Raw genomic sequence first — 21,560 nt, 5'->3', positions numbered from 1 at the left:
TAGGTTTCTAAGAGTTTTTCCACCGAGTCTCTAAATTGCTTGTGAAGTTTTTGCTGAGTCCGAGTCTCTAAATTGCTTGTGAAGTTTTTGCTGAGTCCGAGTCTCTAAATTGCTTGTGAAGTTTTTGCTGAGTCCGAGTCTGTACACTATGCATTCAACTCTTGTACCTCCCAACACATCATCCAATTTGTGTATTGTATGTGTAATCTATAAAATATGGGAGAAAAATCCTCAAGAAGTGGAAACATCTTGCACGTCTTATTCATCAGCGCTTCAATACACATTAATCTAAATTTTCAATAAAACTGAAGTACAGAGGACTCGCCGTTAAATTACAGTTCATATTGGCATTCAATGCAGATGCTACAGCAGCCCCTTCTCCTGGAAGCTTCTAATGCAGTCTTCAAACATCTGGTCAAGGCTTTTAAAGTTGCCAAATCCAAGGCTTTTAATCTTACCAGTGTTCATTGTATGAGGTGTTGCATTGCCTTGATCTGGTCCACATCTGTAGTAATCATAATGAAGAAAATTACTCAAGTAGCACAAACTTAACTTAATTAATCACCATGAAAAATGTTTTCTTGTTTGCTATTTGGATAGCGCTTTTATGTTGGATAAGTACAAGCAATCATCATCTCCACTAAAACATTTGAAAGTAAACCTCTAGCTATACTAGACTATAAATATGAATGAACTTACTGGTCTGCAATTGGGTACATGGGATATTTTTCCTTGAGCATCTTCACAATTTCTTCCCAGTGAGCAACATCACCAGAGCATATAATTCTCCCTGATGCTGATGGTACCTCCATAGCCAGTATATGTGCTGCTATTACATCATCAATGTCAACAAACCCCAACCTGGAATTTGGGTATGCTTTGTTGTTTCCTCCTGCAAGCAACCCATTATTAGAGGCATATTCTTCAATGGTAAAGGGAAAAAATACCCATACCTAATAAAGTAGGCATAAATATGAATATAAATAAGTTTCCTGTTTCAAATGCACATTTATTTTAGAAGATTTTATATTATCCACAAGCTCATTTTGCTATCTGATATGGGGAAATGACCATCCAGCCTTCAGGATGTACAATGTCTGGATGCTACATAATTAAAATCTTCACTTCTCGTCAACGAGTACTGTTGTTATTTGTTTGAGGCAATAGTTTAGTGAACAAGCTGTAAGAGAAGTCAAAACTTCATTTATTTAACTTTCAGACATGGATGCCATGGTGCATCCTAATGGTTGAATATTTGTCTCTTCCAATATGAGGCAACAAGCTTATGCTCATATCATTTTGGCTTAGAGTTAAGGATTGAGAAGTATCTGTTTCACCAATATTGTCCATGGCATGATCTTAGCCTCATCCCTTGTATCATACCTCTGAGGGTTTGCACCTTGTTGAAGGTGTAATCAAGAAACATACCATCACCCTCACTAATCATGCTCAACCAATTGAATAACAACCCTTTGATAAAATGTGCAATTTAAAAAAATCTATTGCTTAATACTTATTTAAATAGTCAGAATTCTCAAATTTTTAACCGTGGCCTTGACCTTTCATTATGCTCAGGATTAAGGCAAGAGAGCTGGTAGGTTCAGGTGCAAGAAGTGGCCCAACAACGAATGATGGGTTCACCACAACCAGATCGAGCCCCTGCTCCTCTGCGTACTTCCACGTCTCTTTCTCAGCAATAGTTTTTGCATATGCATACCAAAGCTGCAGTAAAAACATACCGTAAATTTAGAATTATGCAGATGTGAATTGAACTTATGAAGTACTACCTTTCATGGATAGTTTTATGAAGATCTTTTGGGGCATTTTGCCATCTATAGCAAGACGATTAAGTTTACTCTTATACTCACTGCATGCAGTGCCTATTAATTACTCTTGTACTAGCAACTCAATGCTTCTAACAGGTGAAATGCAATCTCCAAAGGTGGGTATTTATACTTACATTATACTGTTTGCAGTATTCTGGATTGCTCCAATGGGACTCATCTAAAGGAGAAAGCTCTTCAGTATTGTAGTCATATCTGATAGATGAGCAAGAGGATGTAAGCACCACCCTCTTTAAAGAGGATGATCTTGAACAAGACTTGAGAACATTGAGAGTGCCTTTCACACAAAGATCAAGGAAGGTCTCCTGCTTGGCAATACATTTCACAGACATTAAAACAGAACCAATTTATGTCATCAGAACACACACAAAAGGAATCCAAAACTATATTTTAAGAATATCTAGATTCAAGTCACCTTTGTGTATCCAACAATGTTATCATTAGTATAAGAGCAAAAAACAGAGCTTTTATTCAGTAGTGCTTCCCCAGTGCATGAAGTTATCCAGAACAAATCATACCACAATATACAAAGTTTTGATACAAAACTAGACCCACCACAATTCCATAACAGTTTAACCTATAGTTGAGCAAGAGTGCCGAAGCCAAGCATTTAGAAACTCCACTTGAGAACAACCTACCTTGACATTGTGATCATTTGGTATTACAACAGGGCAAGCAGTATGAAACACCCCATCTACACCACTTACTGCTTCATCAAAACTTCCTTCTTCTACCAGATCTGCTTTCAGTATTTTAAGCCTCTGCTTTGCACCAGGCAGATCCCTTAGATACCCTATCTTCTCCAAATTATCTAATCACAGGCAAATACATCATTCAAATTTAAAAGCACTTAAAAAATCTTTGTAAACCCTACATCCATACTTTAAAAGCATCTGAAGAAATATGTTGTTGGCAGGACCAACTTAGTAGTACTCCATTAAAATGATGAATTCTATCATAACATCTTCCCCAGACATTAAACATTACCTACTGTTAAGACAGCAAGATGATGAGTGTTTCGGTATGTGAATGAAATACCTGGATTGCGAACAGTAGTACGAACAGAGTAACCCTTGTTGAGCAGAGCCCGAATGAGATAAGCAGCAATAAAGCCTGTTCCTCCAGTCACACACATCTCCTTACCATTCTCTGCCATTGCTTACTCAAAAGATTGAATACAATCTGATATCAACTGTAATAACTCCAGAAGGTTATTTATAGCAGTTACAGATGTTGAGGAGAACACAAGAATGGCATATGTTAGTGAAGTGTTAGGTACTGTGTGTTCAGCTTACAGTCAAATGGGCATGGTGTGTGCTGGATAGTCCACCATTTACAGTAAAATAATGAGAGCACTGCTTCATCTCATCATCCTACGAAACCCATTATTATACAGACCTCAAGGGCTGGCCAACCGACCAGACAGATATATATATATATATATATAATTTCCTTTTTAAGTGATTATGAACTTTGGAATATGCTATTATTATTTATTTTAAAATAATTTTATAAATTATAACAGAGATTGGAATTGTAAAAGAGATAAATTATTATATCTATTCTAAAACAAGTGGCCATTACTTCCCAATTTAATATTGGAATAGAATTAATAAATATTAGTATTATATTATTAATAACATTATTTTATTATCAAATTTTTTATATTATTAAATTGTATGAGAATAAATAAAATAATATTGTTAATTTATATTTTTTATATTATATATATGTTTATTTATTTATATAATATAATTTTTTTATAAATGTAGATGTAGATTTTAAATAATTTGTTAAATATTTGTTTATTGAATATGTAAGATAAATTTGAAAAGATAACAATAATTTTAATATTATTGACTTGGGCAAATAATATAAGTCATGTTCTGATTAATTCAAAAATAGGTTTTTAGGACTCTAAACCTTTACAACATAGATAGAGAAAAAGCACTGAAAGGAACAGTGCAATAGAGTCCGCAAACATAAAGACTGGCCAAAAGCCCAGCGAACAGAAAGAACAACTTAACAAAAAAACAACAAAGAAACAGGGAAGGTGCTACACAACGATTTTCTTTAGCAGATCCTCCGCCTTTGTCACCAGCTCGTCATAGGTGGCCTCGACAACTTTCAGGTCTTCCAAATCCTTATTCGGTTTCTTTTCCTTCCTCTTGCCTCTGGTGCGGGTTCTGGGACCTTGAGCTTCCCCTGTTCCTTCAGCTTCCAGTTCTAAGTCCTGGATTTCCTTTTCATCATCCATCTTGCTAATGAGGGTGTGGGTGTTGTTGGCCGAGATCTTCAAGATACTTAGGCTCTGTTCAGCGATGTTCTTCAGGCACTCCTCAATTTTATCAACTTTGGTAACATTGTCCGAGAGGGTTTTTTCGCTAGTGTCCGCAAGGCTTTTTCTGTCCAGCATTTCCTTTTCAATCTTCTCAAACCCGGGGTTGAAAGCATCTCTGATGTCTTCAGCTTTGGCAATGGTGTTTTTCAGGTCCTCAATATAGTCGACCATTGTATTCCCCTCCCCAATATTAATGGTTTCCAGAATCAAGACTCTATTACAAAGTTTCTTGTATTCATCCACAACTTTCTTATAACCATTAATGAGCCACTCCATTGTTTCCATGAAACCATGCAAACCCTCGGGAGGAGGGCCAGATGAGGGAGCAACTTTTCCAGGGGTAACATGTTCTTCTTTGGGGATGTGGAGGGCGGAAATTGTGTCGGCAGCCCTGAGAGTCTCTTCCATAGTCTCCTTTTCTAGGCTGTGCTAAGCTTCCAGGGTCCTTGCTTGCTTGTCAACTTCCGGTTCCTTGCCAGTCTCCTCTTTTTTCTTGTGCTTTTTCCGAGTCCGGGTATGGATTTTTGTTTTCTTCTTCAGTAGCCCTTTAGGGTTCTCCTTCTCAGAATCATCTGAGTCCTCCCCTTCCAAAGAGATGCTAATCAGGGGTTTGCTTTGAGGCTTTTTGCCCTTGGATGAAGAGGGTCTTGTTTTTTTGTATCTCCTCTTCTTCCCGCTTTCATACTCCGAGTCTTCAAAACTATCCTCTGTATCAGATGAAGAGTCACTATCGGATTCCTCCTCAAAAAAAGCAGAATCAGACATATCTTCCTCAGAATCCACAGAGGGCTGCATCCGAGCAATTTGAGTGGCCTTTAAATGGTCATAAATTAGGACCATTAGGCCTTGGTGCATAGCAGTATCACCCAGAGGATTCTCTTTGTAGGCCTTAAGGGATGCGTTCATCGAACAAAGTAGGAAATAAGGGAAATTAACCTTATCATTGTGCCTAAAGTGATTTAACAGAACAAAGTGATATCCATAAACTTTCGTAAACCTATCATCTAGAGTGAAATATCGCATTAAAACAAAGAGAATCTCCTGCCAGGGTTTGGCAAAAGCCCTAGGCGGGTAGTAGGTTTTGCTCAACTTTACCAGTCATTTTTTCTCTTTCTTAGTTACCGTGTACCTTTCAATAGCTTCCCTGCTGACCTTCCTATCTCTGTAGAAGTTGCAACCTTCCTTGGTGAGGCCCGTGGCTTGAGCAATTAAATCTTCGTCGATTTCAAACATTTGATCGCCCTTTTTTAACATGCCCTTCTTCTAGTTCTTGCAGAAAATAACTGGTTACCATACCATCTCGGTCGTGGAGTCTCTCCATGAAGTTCGAGAGACCACCTTGCTGCAAAATACCCCAAACCTCTTCCTTCTGTTTCCATTCTTTACAACTACTTGGTTCATATCACCTCCTATTTCCGCTCATGTTGTCGCTACTCACGGCCAAATTTTGAAACTTACAGAGCTGATTAAACTGAGAGCTTTTCGGAGCTATAACAATTACCCAAAAAGCGTGAGAGTTTATGGCATTGATGTTATAATGAGTGATTTTCTCATTATTAAAATAACTCGAAGTACTCACATCAGTACTTTTCATAATTATCCTGTCCATTAAGAGTCTTTGGAGTGCTTCTATATCGCTCATTACTAATGATTTGTTTGACATCTTCGGGGAGTCCGCATTCACCCGTCCATGTGGTAATTGCCTCACTTTTAACTACCGCATTGGTAGCCCAGTCAGCAGAGCCGTTGGCCTCCCGATAGATGTGGGAGATATGGCATTTTTTAAAGGTGCTAATAATGTCAATAATAGAGGTGATTATGTTGTGAATCGACCATGAAGGTTTTGAAGTCCCATTAAGGCACTTTATTATATTATTTGAATCCCCTTCTATCCATAGATAGTGGCATTTCCATTTTTTGGCTAGGTTGATGCCTTGAAGAGCTGCCATTGCTTCAACTTTATGGTTGGTTTGGGTTTCAATAGGGACAACAACCATTTCCTTGCAAATTCCTCTATGATCTCTAAGAATAGCTCCACAACCTGAAGGACCTGGGTTACCTTTGGCAGCACCGTCAAAATTAACTTTGAGCCAACCTTGAGGAGGGGTTTGCCATTTAGCTTCAAGCCTTTTATCGTGGTTGAGATTAGGACCATCAGTGATCTTCATATTCCATACCCTTAAGATATTTGAATCCAGTGGGCTGTTCGAGTAACAAGGACCCTCAATGATCCCTATATTTTCCTGAATAGACCATTGAATTTTCTGGAACACAATATCTTGATTGAGGGAGACATCCCTGAAGATTCGGTTATTTCTTTCTTTCCAAAGACCCCACAAGATTTGAGGAAGAGAGAGCTGCCACAAACATCTCAAAAAAAGGTTAGCCCATTGAATATTCCAGGAGGAGAACATATCTCTGATGTTATTAGGAAACACCCAAGCAATACTAAAGCTCTTGAGGAAGCTTTCCCAAATAGAGGCTGAGAAGGAACAGTGGAGAGCAAGGTGGTCCACAGACTCTTCCTCTTGAAGGCACAACACACATCTATTAGGGAGGGCAAAACCTCTGCCTTTGAGGTTGTCAAGGGTCAGGATCTTATTTTGGAGGATAGTCCAGAAGAAAAAATTGATTTTGGGGGTAAGACCCTTAATCTAGGCTTTAGACCAATAAGGGTTAATAGGACGGGGGGGGGAATGACACAATACATAGAAGACACAGATAAAGATCCTTTGGGATCATGTTTCCAAATAAGGGAGTCCTCTTCATTATTCAACAATACCGCAGACAGATGGATCTTGAGCTTAGAAAGGCTAGGGTGGATACTTTCAATGTTCTGCCATTCATTACCATCCCAGTACTCAGCAACTAAGGAGCCAAAAGATCTAATACGGGAGGGAGCATGGGGGGCCCATTCATTGAATTCCATTAAAGGTTTATCAAAAAGCCAGGGATCCTCCTAGAATTTTACTTTCCTACCATTTCCAAGTTTCCATATCACTCCTTTAGCTATACTTTCTTTACATTTAGAGGCATGATTCCAAATGTGGGATCCATTAATACTGAGATCCAAATTGATAAAAGAGGAGAGAGAGGAGGACAAAAGAGAGTACTTGCTTCGCCATATTTTGCACCATTCAGAATCGGAATGAAACATTCTCCAGACTTGTTTGGACAGGAGAGCTTCATTTAAAGTACGAATCCTCCTGAGGCCCAGACCTCCTTTGCTTTTCAGCCTACAAATCTGGTCCCAGGCCACCAAGGACATTCTTTGCTTATCCTCAACCCCAGACCATATGAATCTTCTTTGAATTTTCTCAATTGCTTCAACATACTTAACTGGAATTCTGAAAAGACTAAGAGCATAAATTGGAATACTTTGAAGAGTAGCCTTAAGGAGTTGGAGCTTGCCAGCTTGACTTAAGAGGGCCCCTTTCCAACCAGCAAGTTTTTTATGAAATTTGTCCACTAGAGAACTCCAGAAGGGATCAGGAGGGGCAATTCCCATGGGGCGACCAAGGTAGGTAGCAGGAAGGTCAGCAATCCTACACTCCAAGATTCTGCTAATCTTCTGTTGTCTTCTCTCTGGAGTATTAATGAAAAATACTTCACTTTTAGCCCAGTTGATAAGCTGACCCGAAGAAGAGGCAAATTTACACAGGGTGCTCTTCAAAACTTTAGCTTCTAAAATACTTGATTCCCCCATAATAATAGTGTCATCAACAAACTGCTGGTGGGAGCAGATAAGGTCTATAGAGGATGGTTGGAGGCCCTTAAAGGAGCCTTGCAACACCATTTTTTCCATGGTCCTCCCAAAGCATTCGGCCATAATAATGAAGAGGATGGGGGAGATAAGATCTCCTTGCCTAAGACCTCTAGAAGCTTGGAAAAAAGTAGAAGGAGAACCATTGACAAGAACAACAAAAGTAGCAGAGGTGGTAAGTTGGGAGAAAAGGTCGACAACTCTAGAGGAGAACCCAAAAGAAGTGAGGATTTTCTGAAGTAAAGACCAGTCAACCCTATCATATGCTTTGGAGAGATCTAGCTTTAGGATGAGACCCTGCTTCTTTGCTCTAACAAGAGAGTGAATGTTCTCATGGACCGTAATAATGGAGTCAAGAATTTATCTTCCAGGAACAAACCCATTTTGCTGGTGTTTAATTAAGGCAGGAAGGACAACCAAAATTCTAGAGGTAAGGACCTTGGAAATAATCTTGTAAAATGAATTGCAGAGGCTAATAGGCCTGAATTTGTCCAAAGAATCAGCACCTTGAATCTTGGGGATCAGAGCAATAAAAGTTCCATTGATTTCTTTCAAGAGTTTTCTAGCCCCCAAAAATTCCTTAACCCCATTGGAAACATCAATTCCAACAATCTCCCAAAAATCTTGAAAAAAGAACATTGGGAAGTCGTTTGGGCCAGGCACTTTGTTACCATCAAAGGAGAAAACAACATTTTTAATTTCTAAGTTAGAGGGAATGGAGGAGAGGGAGGCATTCTTTTGAGCATCAATGAGACAAGGAATGTTTTGAAGAAAAGAGGATTGGGCTTCAGCATCCAAACTGTGATCCCTCTTGAGGAGGTCTGAGAAATACCTCTTAGCTTCATTCCTTATTTCATCCTCCTTGACCAACTCCCCATTCTCCACAACTAGCTTGTTCACCCTATTAACTGCTTTATGCTTGATAGTCGACATATGGAAGAATCTTGTATTCCTATCTCCTTCCTTAAGCCAGATGCATCTCGATCTCTGCTTCCAGAACATTTCCTCTTTGGCAATAATATCATGGTATTTTTTGAGAGTCTTGTTTTCATAAGAAATAGACACAGTACTGAAACCATCCTTCTAGATCTGATCTTGTATTTTTTTAAGGTCTTCTTGAATTTTACTCTTAGCCTCAAATATATTTCTAAAACTGGTTTTGTTCTAGAGTCGTATATTGTCCTTCACACTTTTGAGCTTCTTGACAACTTTAAACATAACCATTCCCTCAACTTGGATGCTCCACCATTTCTGAATATTTCTTCTGATTTCGGGGTGAAGGGTCCACATTTTTTCAAATTTGAAGGGAAAGTTTCTCTTTCTATTGATTGAGTCAGCAATGAAGGTGATAGGGAAATGATCAGATCCAACCCGAATGTGGGCCGACAAAGAACAGAAGTACTGACTATACCAGTCATCAGAGATGAGAGTCCTATCAAGTCGCACTTGGATAAGGTCATTACCAATTCTTCTGTTAGTCCAAGTGTAATTACAAACCTATATTTCCAAGTCATTGAGAGCTTGAGAATTAATAAAATCCATAAGGGCCATCCTACTTTCCAATTGAGGAGGACTACCTCCAAATTTTTCCTCCTCTCTCAAAGGAGTGTTGAAGTCCCCCATAACCATCCAACTAACATTTTTGAAGTTGTCCCTAGCCTGAATGATTTTTTTCCAAAAAGAGTTTCTAGCCTTTAGGGTATTAGGAGCATAAATGTTGGTAAGAACCCAAGAAGTACCATCTTTTACATGCTCAAATTTGATACAAGAGAAATTACTGTCCTGAATTATGACCTGACCTTTAACAGTATTAAGGTTCCAAATGGTAGCAATGCCTCCTAAAGCACCTTTGGAACTGCCACCACTAACATTACCATTTTTGAAGAACTTCAAAGATTAAACTTTTTCTCTACTTATTTTGGTTTCTTGAATTAGAAAAATATCAGGATTACTATCTCTTATCATATTCCTAATAATATCATGTTTATGGGGATTATTGAGTCCCCTAATATTCCAAGAGATTATCTTCATAGCTACTTACCAATTCCCAGCTCCTTGAGAGTCTTTTGGGTTCCATCTGCAATGTTCTTGTTGGCCTCCTTGTCTCTGACTTTGTGGTTAGAGGGCCATCCTAGGGAAGAGGAAATATACCCCACATCAACTTGAGCTATTCTGCTGGATTTCCTTAGTAGAGAAGTCAAGGGAGTAGATCCTTTCTTATTCCTGTATTTTGGTTGCTTCCATTCAGTTTCTATCACAGGAGCCACTTCCATGTTGCTGAGGATTTTGGAGATTTCTTCTTCATTGCCCCAGTTAGGAGTTCTGGAATTAGTTGAAACATTGTTCACTATTTTTGAGCTCTGTTTTGAGTCCGAGAGGTTCATACCCAAAATTGCACATTTTTGGGCTTCTTGAATTTCAAAACTTGGCATGGCTAGAGAAGAATCAGTCCTTTCTTCTTGGGGGTCATGGATCTCTCCTTCCTCAGGTTGGTAATCTTTTGTTTCCAGTTCCTTTCCTTCATAAGTGTTAGCAACCACTTCAACTATCTCATTTGAAGGATCATTCTGATCTTTCATTTCCTTTTTTTGAGTTCTACCCGAGGGGCTGACTTTGGTTGGTTCATTTCTCACTACTCCCTGGGTTGAGGGACTAGAGATAGAATTTGAGGTGACTTCCTTCTTTTCCCCCAAATGATTAAAGCGATTGGAATTTTCTTCCTTATTCTCTGAATTTTTAACTTGCCACACCATTTTCTCTAGCAACTTTTGATTTTCAATCTGGGGTTTAGGCTGCTTATGTTCCACCTTTGGCTTGATTGGGCAGGATTTTGCCCAATGACCTGCTTTTTTACAATGGAAGCATGCAAAAGGGATAGATTCATATTCAATGTGTTGTTTCCAAGTTCCCAGCTTTGAATCTAGATCTATCTGTTCCGACATATCTGCTTTAGGGGCTACTCCTACACAGAACCTTGCATGAGTTAGTCTTCTTTTTGAGGCAGTGACTGGGTCTATTGAGAGCAACTCGCCAAAGGAGCTTGCTATTCCTGAGAAAATACTTTCTACCCAATATTCAAGAGGAAATCCTGGTAGCTTTACCCAGACTGGAACTTGCGCCAGGAGAGAATCATTCATGTTTAGGTTCAGATGCCATTTTATAAGGACCAGAGCTGTCTTTCCTACCATTCAGGGGCTCTCGCACAGAATCTTAACCTTATCTTCTTCGCATGAAAAAGAAAAAGACAGAAGGCATTTAGGTAAAGCCGATACTTCAACATTTCCCTTGAGGACCCATTTTCGTTTGACAAAAGCCCTTACAACTTCAATATTAGGACGCGAACCCATAAATTTCCCTACCAAGGAGTTCAACATACTATTGATATTATGGTCCAGAACCTGGTCAGGGATAGAGATAGCGAACTTACCGTCAGAAGGGTCAGAAATATTCTTAACTGGAGGTAGGGAGGATTTACCAGTGGGTCTAGTTCCAAAAAGGGACGACCATTTCTTTTTTTCCCTTCCATTGTCAACGGAGTCATCACGTGGAATGGGCCCCCCATTGGACCCTTCCCCCAGAAGCCCAGATGAACCCGCTGTCTCCTCTGGTAGAGTACCATTAGACTGTAAGTCAACAACAGCCTCCGGGGTGTCCGGAGGCTTATCCTTATCGCCTATGGGACCAGCAGCTTTGATCTGGCTGCTCCCACCATTGGAACCAGGGTTCCCGCCTTGTTGAGAATTTGAAATTTGAGTTCGCCCATTACCGCCAGCTGCTCCCGCTTCCGCCATTATAGTCTTATTGCATTGTAATAATATAAGTCATGTTATTAGAGTTAGGTGAATTAATAATATTGTCACAATTAAAATGATTAAAAAAAAACTATTAAAATGTGAGTTATAGCATTGGAATCTCTAAGGTATTTAGGGTTAAAGAGAGGATAGATTTTGATATAGTCATATAAAGGAAAACAAAAAATATATATAATTGTATCCAACAAAAAATTATACTATTAGAATATAAATATAGAAAGTATATACATTAGTGTGTTGGTTGTGATTTTTTTTTATTTGCTACAAATTGTACATTTATCTTTCTCAAACATAAAAATTTAAATGTACTAAAGATTATGTACCTAAAACATTGCCTAAAACAAATCATAGTGGATCCGTGAAATCTACTATTAACATGTAAATTTTATAGCCAATTAGATTAAAGAAAAATAATCTCTCTATTTTAGAAACTTAAAAATCATGCATCTTAGCTTTTAAAAAATTGAAAAAAATATCAAAAGAAAAAACTCATAGTTCCAATTGGTGGAAAAGCAAATTAAATAATAACGAGTTAACGGAAATTAGTGCAACGGATTGCAATAGTACTAGCCTAACGACAAGTACTAATAACCTATATAAATTATAAGAGAGATTGGATTTCTAAAAAGAGATAAAATTATTATATTTATCTTAAAATAATCTATTTAAATTATAATAGAGACTGGATTTTCACAGTCCATTATGATTATTTCTTTGTGGATTCCATTGTGTATGATTTTTTATTGCATCAACATTTGCGGGACGGTACAAACAATGAAGTAGAGGTGCAAGTGACCTTGTTTGCGGTATCACTGGTAGAGAAGCTTCAGTCACAAAGATGCACTTGGAAGGCGATTCAAAAATTGTAATGGAGGCCATTGCTAAAGGTGTCTCTCATTGCTGGAAAGTTAATAAAGAAAATGATATTATTGGGCTAAAATTAATTTTTTTTAGGATTTTAAAATATCACATATCCGTAGAGAAGGTAATGCATAGGTTGACATTATGTCTAATAAAGGGTACGATTTAAGTAGTAATGAGGAAAGGTGGTGGTTTGGCTCAAGTGATGACGGGTCCCCTATGGTTACCTAAGGGAAGGCTAAGTTAGCACGTGATGTAATGCTATTATCTCTAGGCTTTCAGGCTTCATGCCTTGTCCTTCTCATGTTATGAGAGCATTTTGGGTGGCTGCTACCATTTTTTTTCTCTGCTCTACAACGTGATGTACATTATTAATTGTAGAGGGAAAGGTGGCATGTGAGGCAAGTTTAAAACATGATTACTTGGTGGATTTAGGAATCAAGGAAGGAAATCGCATTTACTCTGATTTGAGGTGAGGTCAAGCGGAGAAGTTTAATTCGATCGAAAGGCGGCTCATTTGTTTTCCAAGGTGGTTCATTTTCTTTCCAAGGTGGTGTGGTGTGTGGTAGAATTTAGACAATGATAGGGGGAAGCTTCTGATGTGAACATCAAGAAGGGATGGAAGAAAATTTATCGCTCCATTCCATTAAACAATAACTTGCATTCTTTTGTAAGGTGTCTGTGAAGAGAATGGGTGGCATCTTCAAGTTCAAAGACACCTCCTTTTTGCAAATTATGGAGGTGCTGCTGGGGGGGACTATCTTCAATCTAAATTCTATTATCAAACCAATGTACACATTGTTTCCATGGTGGTTGCTTGGGGCTTGACTTTTGGAGAAAGTTTTGAAAAAAAGGAGGAGGTTCTTTGGGTGGCTAAAGCTTGCATACCTGATCATTCCCTTTGTGGCTTGACTTCCTTGCTGGCAAGAGCGATGACAGGCAAGGGTTTGAGACACCCCTTTGGTGAAGGGATTATGCTAGAAGGGGGCAACGTGGATGTGGAGGTGAGGTCATTTGTTTTATGGAATGATGGTGCATACTATGTTGCAAGGACAGAGGAAACGAGGCTCGAGTGGGAAAATTTGAAGGAATATATAAGAGAATGAGAAGTGGAGATGTGGATGGCGAGGGCAAAAAAGAAAAATGATGAATCAAAGAAGGCAGATTTCAACCGTGAGGACTTTTGGGTGAATAGGCTGGGTAGAAAGAAAATGAAACTTTGAGTTTTATGTTTTTGATGATATTTTATGTATGTTGAATGTTTATGTTGGTCAAGTATGTATTTAGCAGCTGCCAAATTTTGTGGTGGTAGGGTAGTATTAGTATTTAGTCATTCCTCTGTAGGTGGTGTAATATGGATTTTGGTCGATGTATGTGTTAGGGGCTGGTTCAAGGGTTTTCCCCATTTTTGCTTTACTGAAAATGTTTTTGTATAAACTCTTTTATTATTAATATAAATATACAAGTTTACCGATAAAAAAAAATATTAATATAAATAATATATCATTATATTTTTAAGATTTTAATAATATAATTATTATTATAATTATATTATTACATTATATATATCAAATTTGAACTTCTCAATTACTATAAATCCTAACAAGATTCAACCACAAAAACTCTAGATCTACAATAAAATCCAACACAACATCAATGAAGAACCATCAAACATGCAAAATCATAAAATAAATCAAATTATACGTTCACACATTCACATGGGGATTCGATCTTCATTGTTCTTCTATCTCCATTGATCTTGCTTTGATACGGTGCTCTTAAATTTTGTATGCTTACACAAGAGCTTAATGGTGAACAAATGTGTTTGTGATAATGTATGCTTGATTGCAATGTAGGCTATGATTTTGATAGAATATATGTATGCTCCAAAGTTGCTATATGAAAAAGAAAGGGGAGAAAGTCTCTTATATAGAGAACATCCTAAAAATAGAGGATATGATTAAGAGGTGGGATAAAAGATGGTTGGTTAAGATTGAAGGATGGGTAAAATAAATAATAAAATAAAGGGAGTGATTAAGTTAAATGAGGGAAAAAGCTAAATGAATTAATTAAATAAATTAAAGAACTTATTTAATTAATAGGGGGGCACATAAATTAAATATATAAAATAATTATTTAATTTGGAAAAAAGGAATTTAAATAAATTAAAAAATATTTATTTACATCGGGATAGAAAAAGGCTTAGATGAGGATAAGTGAATTAATTAAATAAATACTAGGACAATTTTAGGTGCCTACATATATTATATTATATTATTATTTTTAATGACAAATTTTTAAAATAAAATATTTTAATCTAGAACTTTATTTCTATTTAAATTAAATATTATTAGGGTTGAAATTATTAATGTCTTAATATTAGTTTATAAATAGACACTAATAATAAATATTATAAGAAAGATTAAGTATTTTAGTGTAGAATTTAATTGGTATGTAAGATTAAGTAATTTTTATATTTAAAATTAATTAATATTTTTATTAAGTAATAAAATAATTAATCATATAAAAAGATTAATCAAATCACCCCAATATTTTTAAAGCTTACATTTGATCGTAAAATTAAATTAGTTTCTAATTTACCAAAATTCATAAATATTTATTATCCAGTGTTTTACTTTTTAAAGAATCAATTAAATTATACTAAGTGTCTATCACAAACAAAATAAATAAATAAAATATTTAATTTTAAAATTCAACAACTAATACTTATAATTTTGAAATAAATTAAAATCTAAATTCCATATTTCTTGGACCTTTAAATATGTTAACTCTTATTTGTCCTAGAACATACCCCAAATGCATTATTGCTCAATGACATCACATGTTTGATGCTGTTAGAACAATATTGAGCTCAAAATTGACCAACTAAAGAATTAAGAATGCAAAACACTCCTAAGAGCTTGACCTAGGTTCTAATCCTTTTGTTGTATTGTAAATCCATTCATAATTGCATCAAACACGTGATGTCATTGAGGTGTAATACATTTGAGGTATGTTAAGTTCTTAGGAGTGTTTTGCATTCTTAATTCTTTGGATGATTGATTTGGAGCTTTGTATTGTTAGGTGCCCTTAGATTTCACATATGTATGTACATAATGCTCTATTTTGTGGTTCTTCAAAATTTGACATCTTATTTATGAGTGGATATTCTTGCAGGTCCTCTGACTTATCTACTTTAGGCAATTGTGGATATTCATATAATTTATTTTTCTTTCTTCACTTGTTTCAATAAATTTATGACATTATGTATAACTTATTTAATTCATTTTTTTAACAAGAGTTAAAATAATAGGTTTAAGCATGTGGAGCTATAATCTTGTGGTTGAGATGTGGCATAATTACAAGTTTTGAGAAGAGAGTAAATTAAAAAGGACATAGAATTGAATTTGGTTTATGAGTTTAAGTTTTTTATTCAAAGATAAGTAGATTGTGTTGTATATTAGAGTCTATACCAATGAGAATTATGTGATGAACTCATCATTCCTAAATCTATTTTCATTTGGGTGCGATAATGTGTGCATTGAGGGGTACTTGATAAGGTCATTCAAATTGGGTTCAACGTTTTCATTTATTAGAAATCCATTACATGGATCATCGTTTTAGTGGAATGTAGTGATGTCTTGGATTAAATGAATTTTTATTTATTTATATTTTTCTTCTTTTAGATGTGTCTATTTAGTCAAATAATCTAAATTCATTGGTATTGAGAAGAGACAATTTTACAAATGAAAATTATTTGTTCTTTGTTTTTAAACAAGAGCACAATGATATCTTTGTATTGTTAGGTGCCCCTAGATTTTGCATAACTAAACATATTGCTCTATTTTGTGATTCTTCAAAATTTGACATCTTATTTATGAGTGGATATTCTTGCAGGTCCTCTAACTTATCTACTTCAAGCAATTATGGATATTCATATAATTATTATTTTTTCTTTCTTCACTTGTTTCAAGGAATTTATGGCATTATGTATAACTTATTTAATTGATTTTTGTTAATAAGTTTTAAATAAATGGGCTTGAAGTATGTGGAACTATAGTCTTGTGGTCGAGATGTGGCATAGTTACGAGTTTTGAGAGGAGAGTAAATTAGAAAAGACATCGAATTGAATTTGGTTTATTAGTTTAAATTTTTTATTCAAAGATAAGTATAGTGTGGTGTATTTTGGAGTGTATACCAACTGGAGTTTTGTGATGAACTCACCATTCTTGAATCTATTTTCATTTGGGTGCAATAATGTTTTCATTGAGGGATACTTGATAAGGTCATTTAAATTGGGTTCAATGCATTTCATTTACGTGAAATCCATTATATGGATCATCAAGTACTAGTAGAATGCAGTGGTGTCTTGGATTAAATAATTATTTATTTATTTATATTTGTCTTCTTTTAGATTTGTTTATTTAATCAAATAATCTAAATCCCTTGGTATTGAGAAGAGACAATTTTACAAATGAAAATTATGTGTTCTTTGTTCTTAAACAAGAGCACAATGATATTTGTGTATTGTTAGGTGCCCCTAGATTTTGCATAACTAAACATATTGCTCTATTTTGTGATTCTTCAAAATTTGACATCTTATTTATGAGTGGATATTCTTGCAGGTCCTCTCACTTATCTACATCAAGCAATTGTGGATATTCATATAATTAAATTTTCTTTCTTCACTTGTTTCAAGAATTTATGACATTATGTATAATTTATTTAATGCATTTTTGTTAACAAGTGTTAAAATAATGGGCTTGAAGTATTTGTAACTACAATCTTGTGGTCAAGATGTGGCATGATTACGAGTTTTGAAAGGAGAGTAAATTAGAAGAAACATCAAATTGAATTTGGTTTATTAGTTTAAATTTTTTATTCAAAGATAAGTAAATTGTGGCACGTATTTTGGACTTTATACCAACCAGAATTATGTGATGAGCTCACAATTATTGAATCTATTTTCATTTGGGTGCAATTATGTTTACATTGAGGGGTACTTGACAAGGTCATTTAAATTGGGTTCAATGCATTTCATTTATGAGAAATTCATTACATGGATCATCAAGTACTAGTGGAATGTAGTGATGTCTTGGATTAAATAAATTTTTATTTATTTATATTCATCTTCTTTTAGATGTGGCTATTTAGTCAAATAACCTAAATCCATTGGTATTGAGAAGAGACAATTAACATATTATATGTTCTTTGTTCTTAAACAAGAGCACAATGATATAAGGGGACAATTTTGGAAATGGAAATATTGGGCTTACTAATATTTCTTGTAGCACAAACCTAATGGGTCCTCAAATATTTGTAATGTATCTCTTGATGCCATATTTATTTCTCTTAATTTTCCTTTGTGCCTTTCTAATTATGAATGTGACAAGAGTCTGGATCCTTCTATGTACTTGATGTGCCTTCACACCTTGATCACAAAAGTTAAAGAATATGACCAAATCTTCTTTTATCTCATCTTAGTCTTGTATTTGTTGGTTCAATTAAGTTGTCTCAACCTTTGCAATTTCCTGACATTGGTTATTATTTATTTAATTTTTTTATCCCATATTTGTAATAATAGAAACATTTGAATATTGTTGTTTTGTAGGAGTGGCACTATGAGTTGTCATCTTATATGTAAAGAGGCAAAGATGACATGTGTCCTATTTACAGGAGGTGGGCATTCCATTTTGCAGGCCCCATTTATTGAAGATGAATCAATTCAAAGTAAGAGCTAGAAATAGAAAATACTCTCATAGGTGGGACTTATGCAAGTTGGCACTTTGCATGTCAATGGATTTTTGCATGCATGTCGGTGCTTTGCATGTAAATCAAGTGTTTAGCTATGGTGTAATTGCTTTGCATGTCAAGCAAGTGTTTTGCAAGTGTAGGTGCTTTGCATGAAGAGGTGTAGTCTTATATTCATGTAAACGCTGAGGATTTGCCTTGTGGCCTTCTTAAGCATCGAAATTAGAAGCATTTGTAAATATTATAGATAAGATGCTTGTGGAGTAGTTTGTATTATGAGGTTAATTAATAAGTGTAGCAATATCAATTGTACTCCTTTAATTATGCTATCCAACTTTTCACTCTCTTAGCACCCATTTTAGTATTTCTCATTCCTCTATGCATTATAGGACATTTTATTGCTTTAAGTTAATATTTAATTCAATATTATGAGTCCTATTTCACTTTAATACATCAACACTATTATTTTAAGGTGTTCCCTCTATCTTATTTCATGTCATGCTTATATGGGTCCTATGTGATTTCAAAGTTCAATTGACCTTTTCTTGCATCTAAATATTATAACTTTTCATATAAATTATATTTTGGTGCTAGGGCTAGGTATTATTTTGTGACCCTAAAAATTTCATGGGGGCTTCACTGGCTAGGCAATATTATATCACGTGCATTCATATTGGGGGGTTTAATATCCCAAAAATGAGGGTGCAATATATTGCCTAGTGAAAATAGGGAGATTTTTAATTCCGGCTATGAAAAATACAATATTTGGTGAAAATAGGGGGGCTTTTAATTCGGGCTATGTATTGGGAGGGGGTGACAAAAAAGGAGTTTAGGGAATATTTTTTAAAAATAGGGGGATTCTTTAGTATTCCACGAACACACGTGCTATAAACCAGGCTCACTAAGTGAAGCCTCTATGAAAAATTTGGGCCTAATTTGTTGGGATAATGTTCTCCAACGATTTTTGGCTAAAATTTTGGGAGGATAATATGACGATCTTTCCATTTCTAAAACTATCTCCAATGCGAAAATATGACAATTCTAAGCTAGTCAAAAGGTAATTTTACTATGAAATCTGTATATAAGGCATCACTTCTAATTAATTTCATCATCTCATCATTATGCTACCATTCCAATTCCAAGTGCAACTATGATTCAAGGAGCAACAAGCTACATCAAGGCATCTTCGATTATGTTTCAATTATGATTTCATGATGAATTTTATGGTGATTTATCATGTTATTGTATTAACACATGAAGGAATTATCCTAAGAGCATTGCATTATCAATTGAATCTATAATCATTTCAATTAAGTGTTTCCATTCAAGCATTTTAATTTCAAATCTAGCCTCTGCCCTTTTAAGGAATGCTTTCCATTTCAATTTCAATTCAATTATATGGTTAATTCCAAACCTCGAGGTTTGATCTAGGCAAACCCCTATAAAACAATACCATTTTCCTCTTTTGTATGTGCAAGCAACAAGATTTGGAGACAAGATATCCAGATTTAGGAAGAGTAGACGAAGGCACAAAAAAACAACTTTTGCAGAGGCAAAAAGTGGAGGACAAGGTTGCTCAAATGCCATTGTTTGACACTTTGTTGGTAAAACTTCAAGGAAAGGTTCCGAACAACATCTTGATCTTAAAAGTATCTCATTTTTTTGCATTCAAGCTCCTAGACAAGGACACCCAAGTACATTGTCCCGCACTTTGCAATCCAGATTTCAAACACATGTTTCCCTTTGCTTCTTATTTACAAATATATACATCATGTCTACATATCTGATCTAAGACTATCTGTGCATGTTGATTATTGTCAATTTCATATCTTTATCCCTAGATCTTGCATTAAAGCTACATCATTTCCATAGCTCATTTTCAACTCAATTAAGGAGTATTGAATTAACTTTGTGCTTAGCACTTTCCTAATAAGTTTGAGGTAGAGCCTACTGGATTCATTCTCCATTAAATGTAATCCTTGTGAAATAGTTTAGTTCCTAGTTTGACTAATAAATAATTGGGAACATACACCTAACATTTGGAGATTTTATTTCAACCAATTTGATGATGAGCATGCCTCTAACAAAATATTAAATAAGACAGGTGTAATTGGATTAATTTGATAGTGAAAGCATGAAAATATTCACAAATGAACAAAATTTTGATGCTACTAGTAGGGGTGAGTTTAAATTTAAAATTTTGTCAAAGAAACATAAAACATGCTAATGATACATGTAGACACCTAAAATTGTCATGTCTAATTAAATAAATATTTTATTTATTTAATTATCTAAGCCTAATTCTTCTGTTAATTAAATAAATCCTTATTTATTTAATTAATCCATTTATCCTCTTTTAGCCTTATTTCTCATTTAAATAAATACATTTATTTATTTAAATTATCCTTTTCCTAAATTAAATAAATATCTTATTTATTTAATTAATCCCACTTCCTCTATTAATTAAATAAATCTTTATTTATTTAATTAATTCATTAGCCTTTTCTACCCATGACACATGTCATTCATCTCTTAATTCATACACTACCTACCCCTTTCATTATTTTATTATTTCTTTTACCTACCCTCTAATCATAGCCGACCTCCTTTTACACCTCTCAATCTTATCCCTCCATTTCATATAGTGTCTTCTATATAAGGAGATGCTTCCTTCATTATCAAACCCTAACTAATCATTTTCATGCTAATCATCTTTTATGCAATTGACTACACTACGATCCTACTTGCAACCACATTCCGTTCTTTATTGAGCTCTTGTGCATATAAAATCTGAGAGCAAATATATCAAGCAAGATCAATGGAGATAGGGAGAATGGAGATCAAAACCCTATTGGACATGTGATGGTATAATCTTTGTGATTTCATGCGATTTGCATTGTCTTAGGTAATCTTCATATGTTATGGTGGATCTTTGTTGATTGTTAGGCTAGGGTTTTGTGGTTGAATTCATTTAGCCTTTCAATATTGTTATTATTGTTATCCATTTTCACCAGATACATTTTGGCATGCCCGATGGGACTCTTGTCCCTTTTTGCATTTAACATCTTGTTGCAGATTTTGTATTTTGAAGTTGCAGATTTGACGTTTTCGACAATATTTTTGACATTTTCGCGTTTGCGCACTTTTGGATCGCGTTTTTTATTTTCTAACGCGTCTGCGACATCTGG

The 21,560-nt window shown here is 35.3% G+C and overlaps 2 protein-coding genes across 2 annotated transcripts; both read right to left on the bottom strand.

Moving 5' to 3' along the window:
• Window positions 1–236: 236 nt before the first annotated feature.
• On the bottom strand, window positions 237–3,209 carry LOC131078887 (tetraketide alpha-pyrone reductase 2). Its single transcript, XM_058016713.2, has 6 exons — window positions 2,883–3,209; window positions 2,483–2,655; window positions 1,961–2,149; window positions 1,560–1,722; window positions 700–892; window positions 237–505 (listed from the first exon to the last, which is right to left on the bottom strand). The coding sequence occupies exons 1-6, from the start codon at window positions 2,998–3,000 to the stop codon at window positions 364–366; spliced, it is 978 nt and encodes a 325-aa protein (XP_057872696.1). The 5' UTR covers window positions 3,001–3,209; the 3' UTR covers window positions 237–363.
• A 1,405-nt stretch (window positions 3,210–4,614) lies between these two features.
• LOC131078793 (uncharacterized) lies at window positions 4,615–11,739 on the bottom strand. The gene is made up of 3 exons (XM_058016554.2): window positions 11,715–11,739; window positions 11,376–11,621; window positions 4,615–4,952 (listed from the first exon to the last, which is right to left on the bottom strand). The coding sequence occupies exons 1-3, from the start codon at window positions 11,737–11,739 to the stop codon at window positions 4,615–4,617; spliced, it is 609 nt and encodes a 202-aa protein (XP_057872537.1).
• Window positions 11,740–21,560: the final 9,821 nt, after the last annotated feature.

Source organism: Cryptomeria japonica, chromosome 2, assembly GCF_030272615.1.
Source record: "Cryptomeria japonica chromosome 2, Sugi_1.0, whole genome shotgun sequence".
In the NCBI taxonomy this organism is placed as follows: Eukaryota; Viridiplantae; Streptophyta; class Pinopsida; order Cupressales; family Cupressaceae; genus Cryptomeria; species Cryptomeria japonica.
This window is presented reverse-complemented; position numbering and strand designations above follow the sequence as displayed.

Bases quoted from the DNA above. Each gene is read 5' to 3' on its own strand.
- LOC131078887 (XM_058016713.2), bottom strand. From the start codon at position 3,000: ATGGCAGAGAATGGTAAGGAGATGTGTGTGACTGGAGGAACAGGCTTT. The intron at 1,723-1,960 runs GTAAGTATAAAT...TTTTTACTGCAG, and splicing joins AATACTGCAAACAGTATAAT to CTTTGGTATGCATATGCAAA. The intron at 893-1,559 runs GTCAAGGCCACG...GGTTGCTTGCAG, and splicing joins AATCCTGAGCATAATGAAAG to GAGGAAACAACAAAGCATAC.
- LOC131078793 (XM_058016554.2), bottom strand. From the start codon at position 11,739: ATGGCGGAAGCGGGAGCAGCTGGCG. The intron at 11,622-11,714 runs GTAATGGGCGAA...CTGGTCCCATAG, and splicing joins GGAAGCGGGAGCAGCTGGCG to GCGATAAGGATAAGCCTCCG. The intron at 4,953-11,375 runs GTAAGTTCGCTA...ATTCTGAGGAAG, and splicing joins TATTTCTGACCCTTCTGACG to ATATGTCTGATTCTGCTTTT.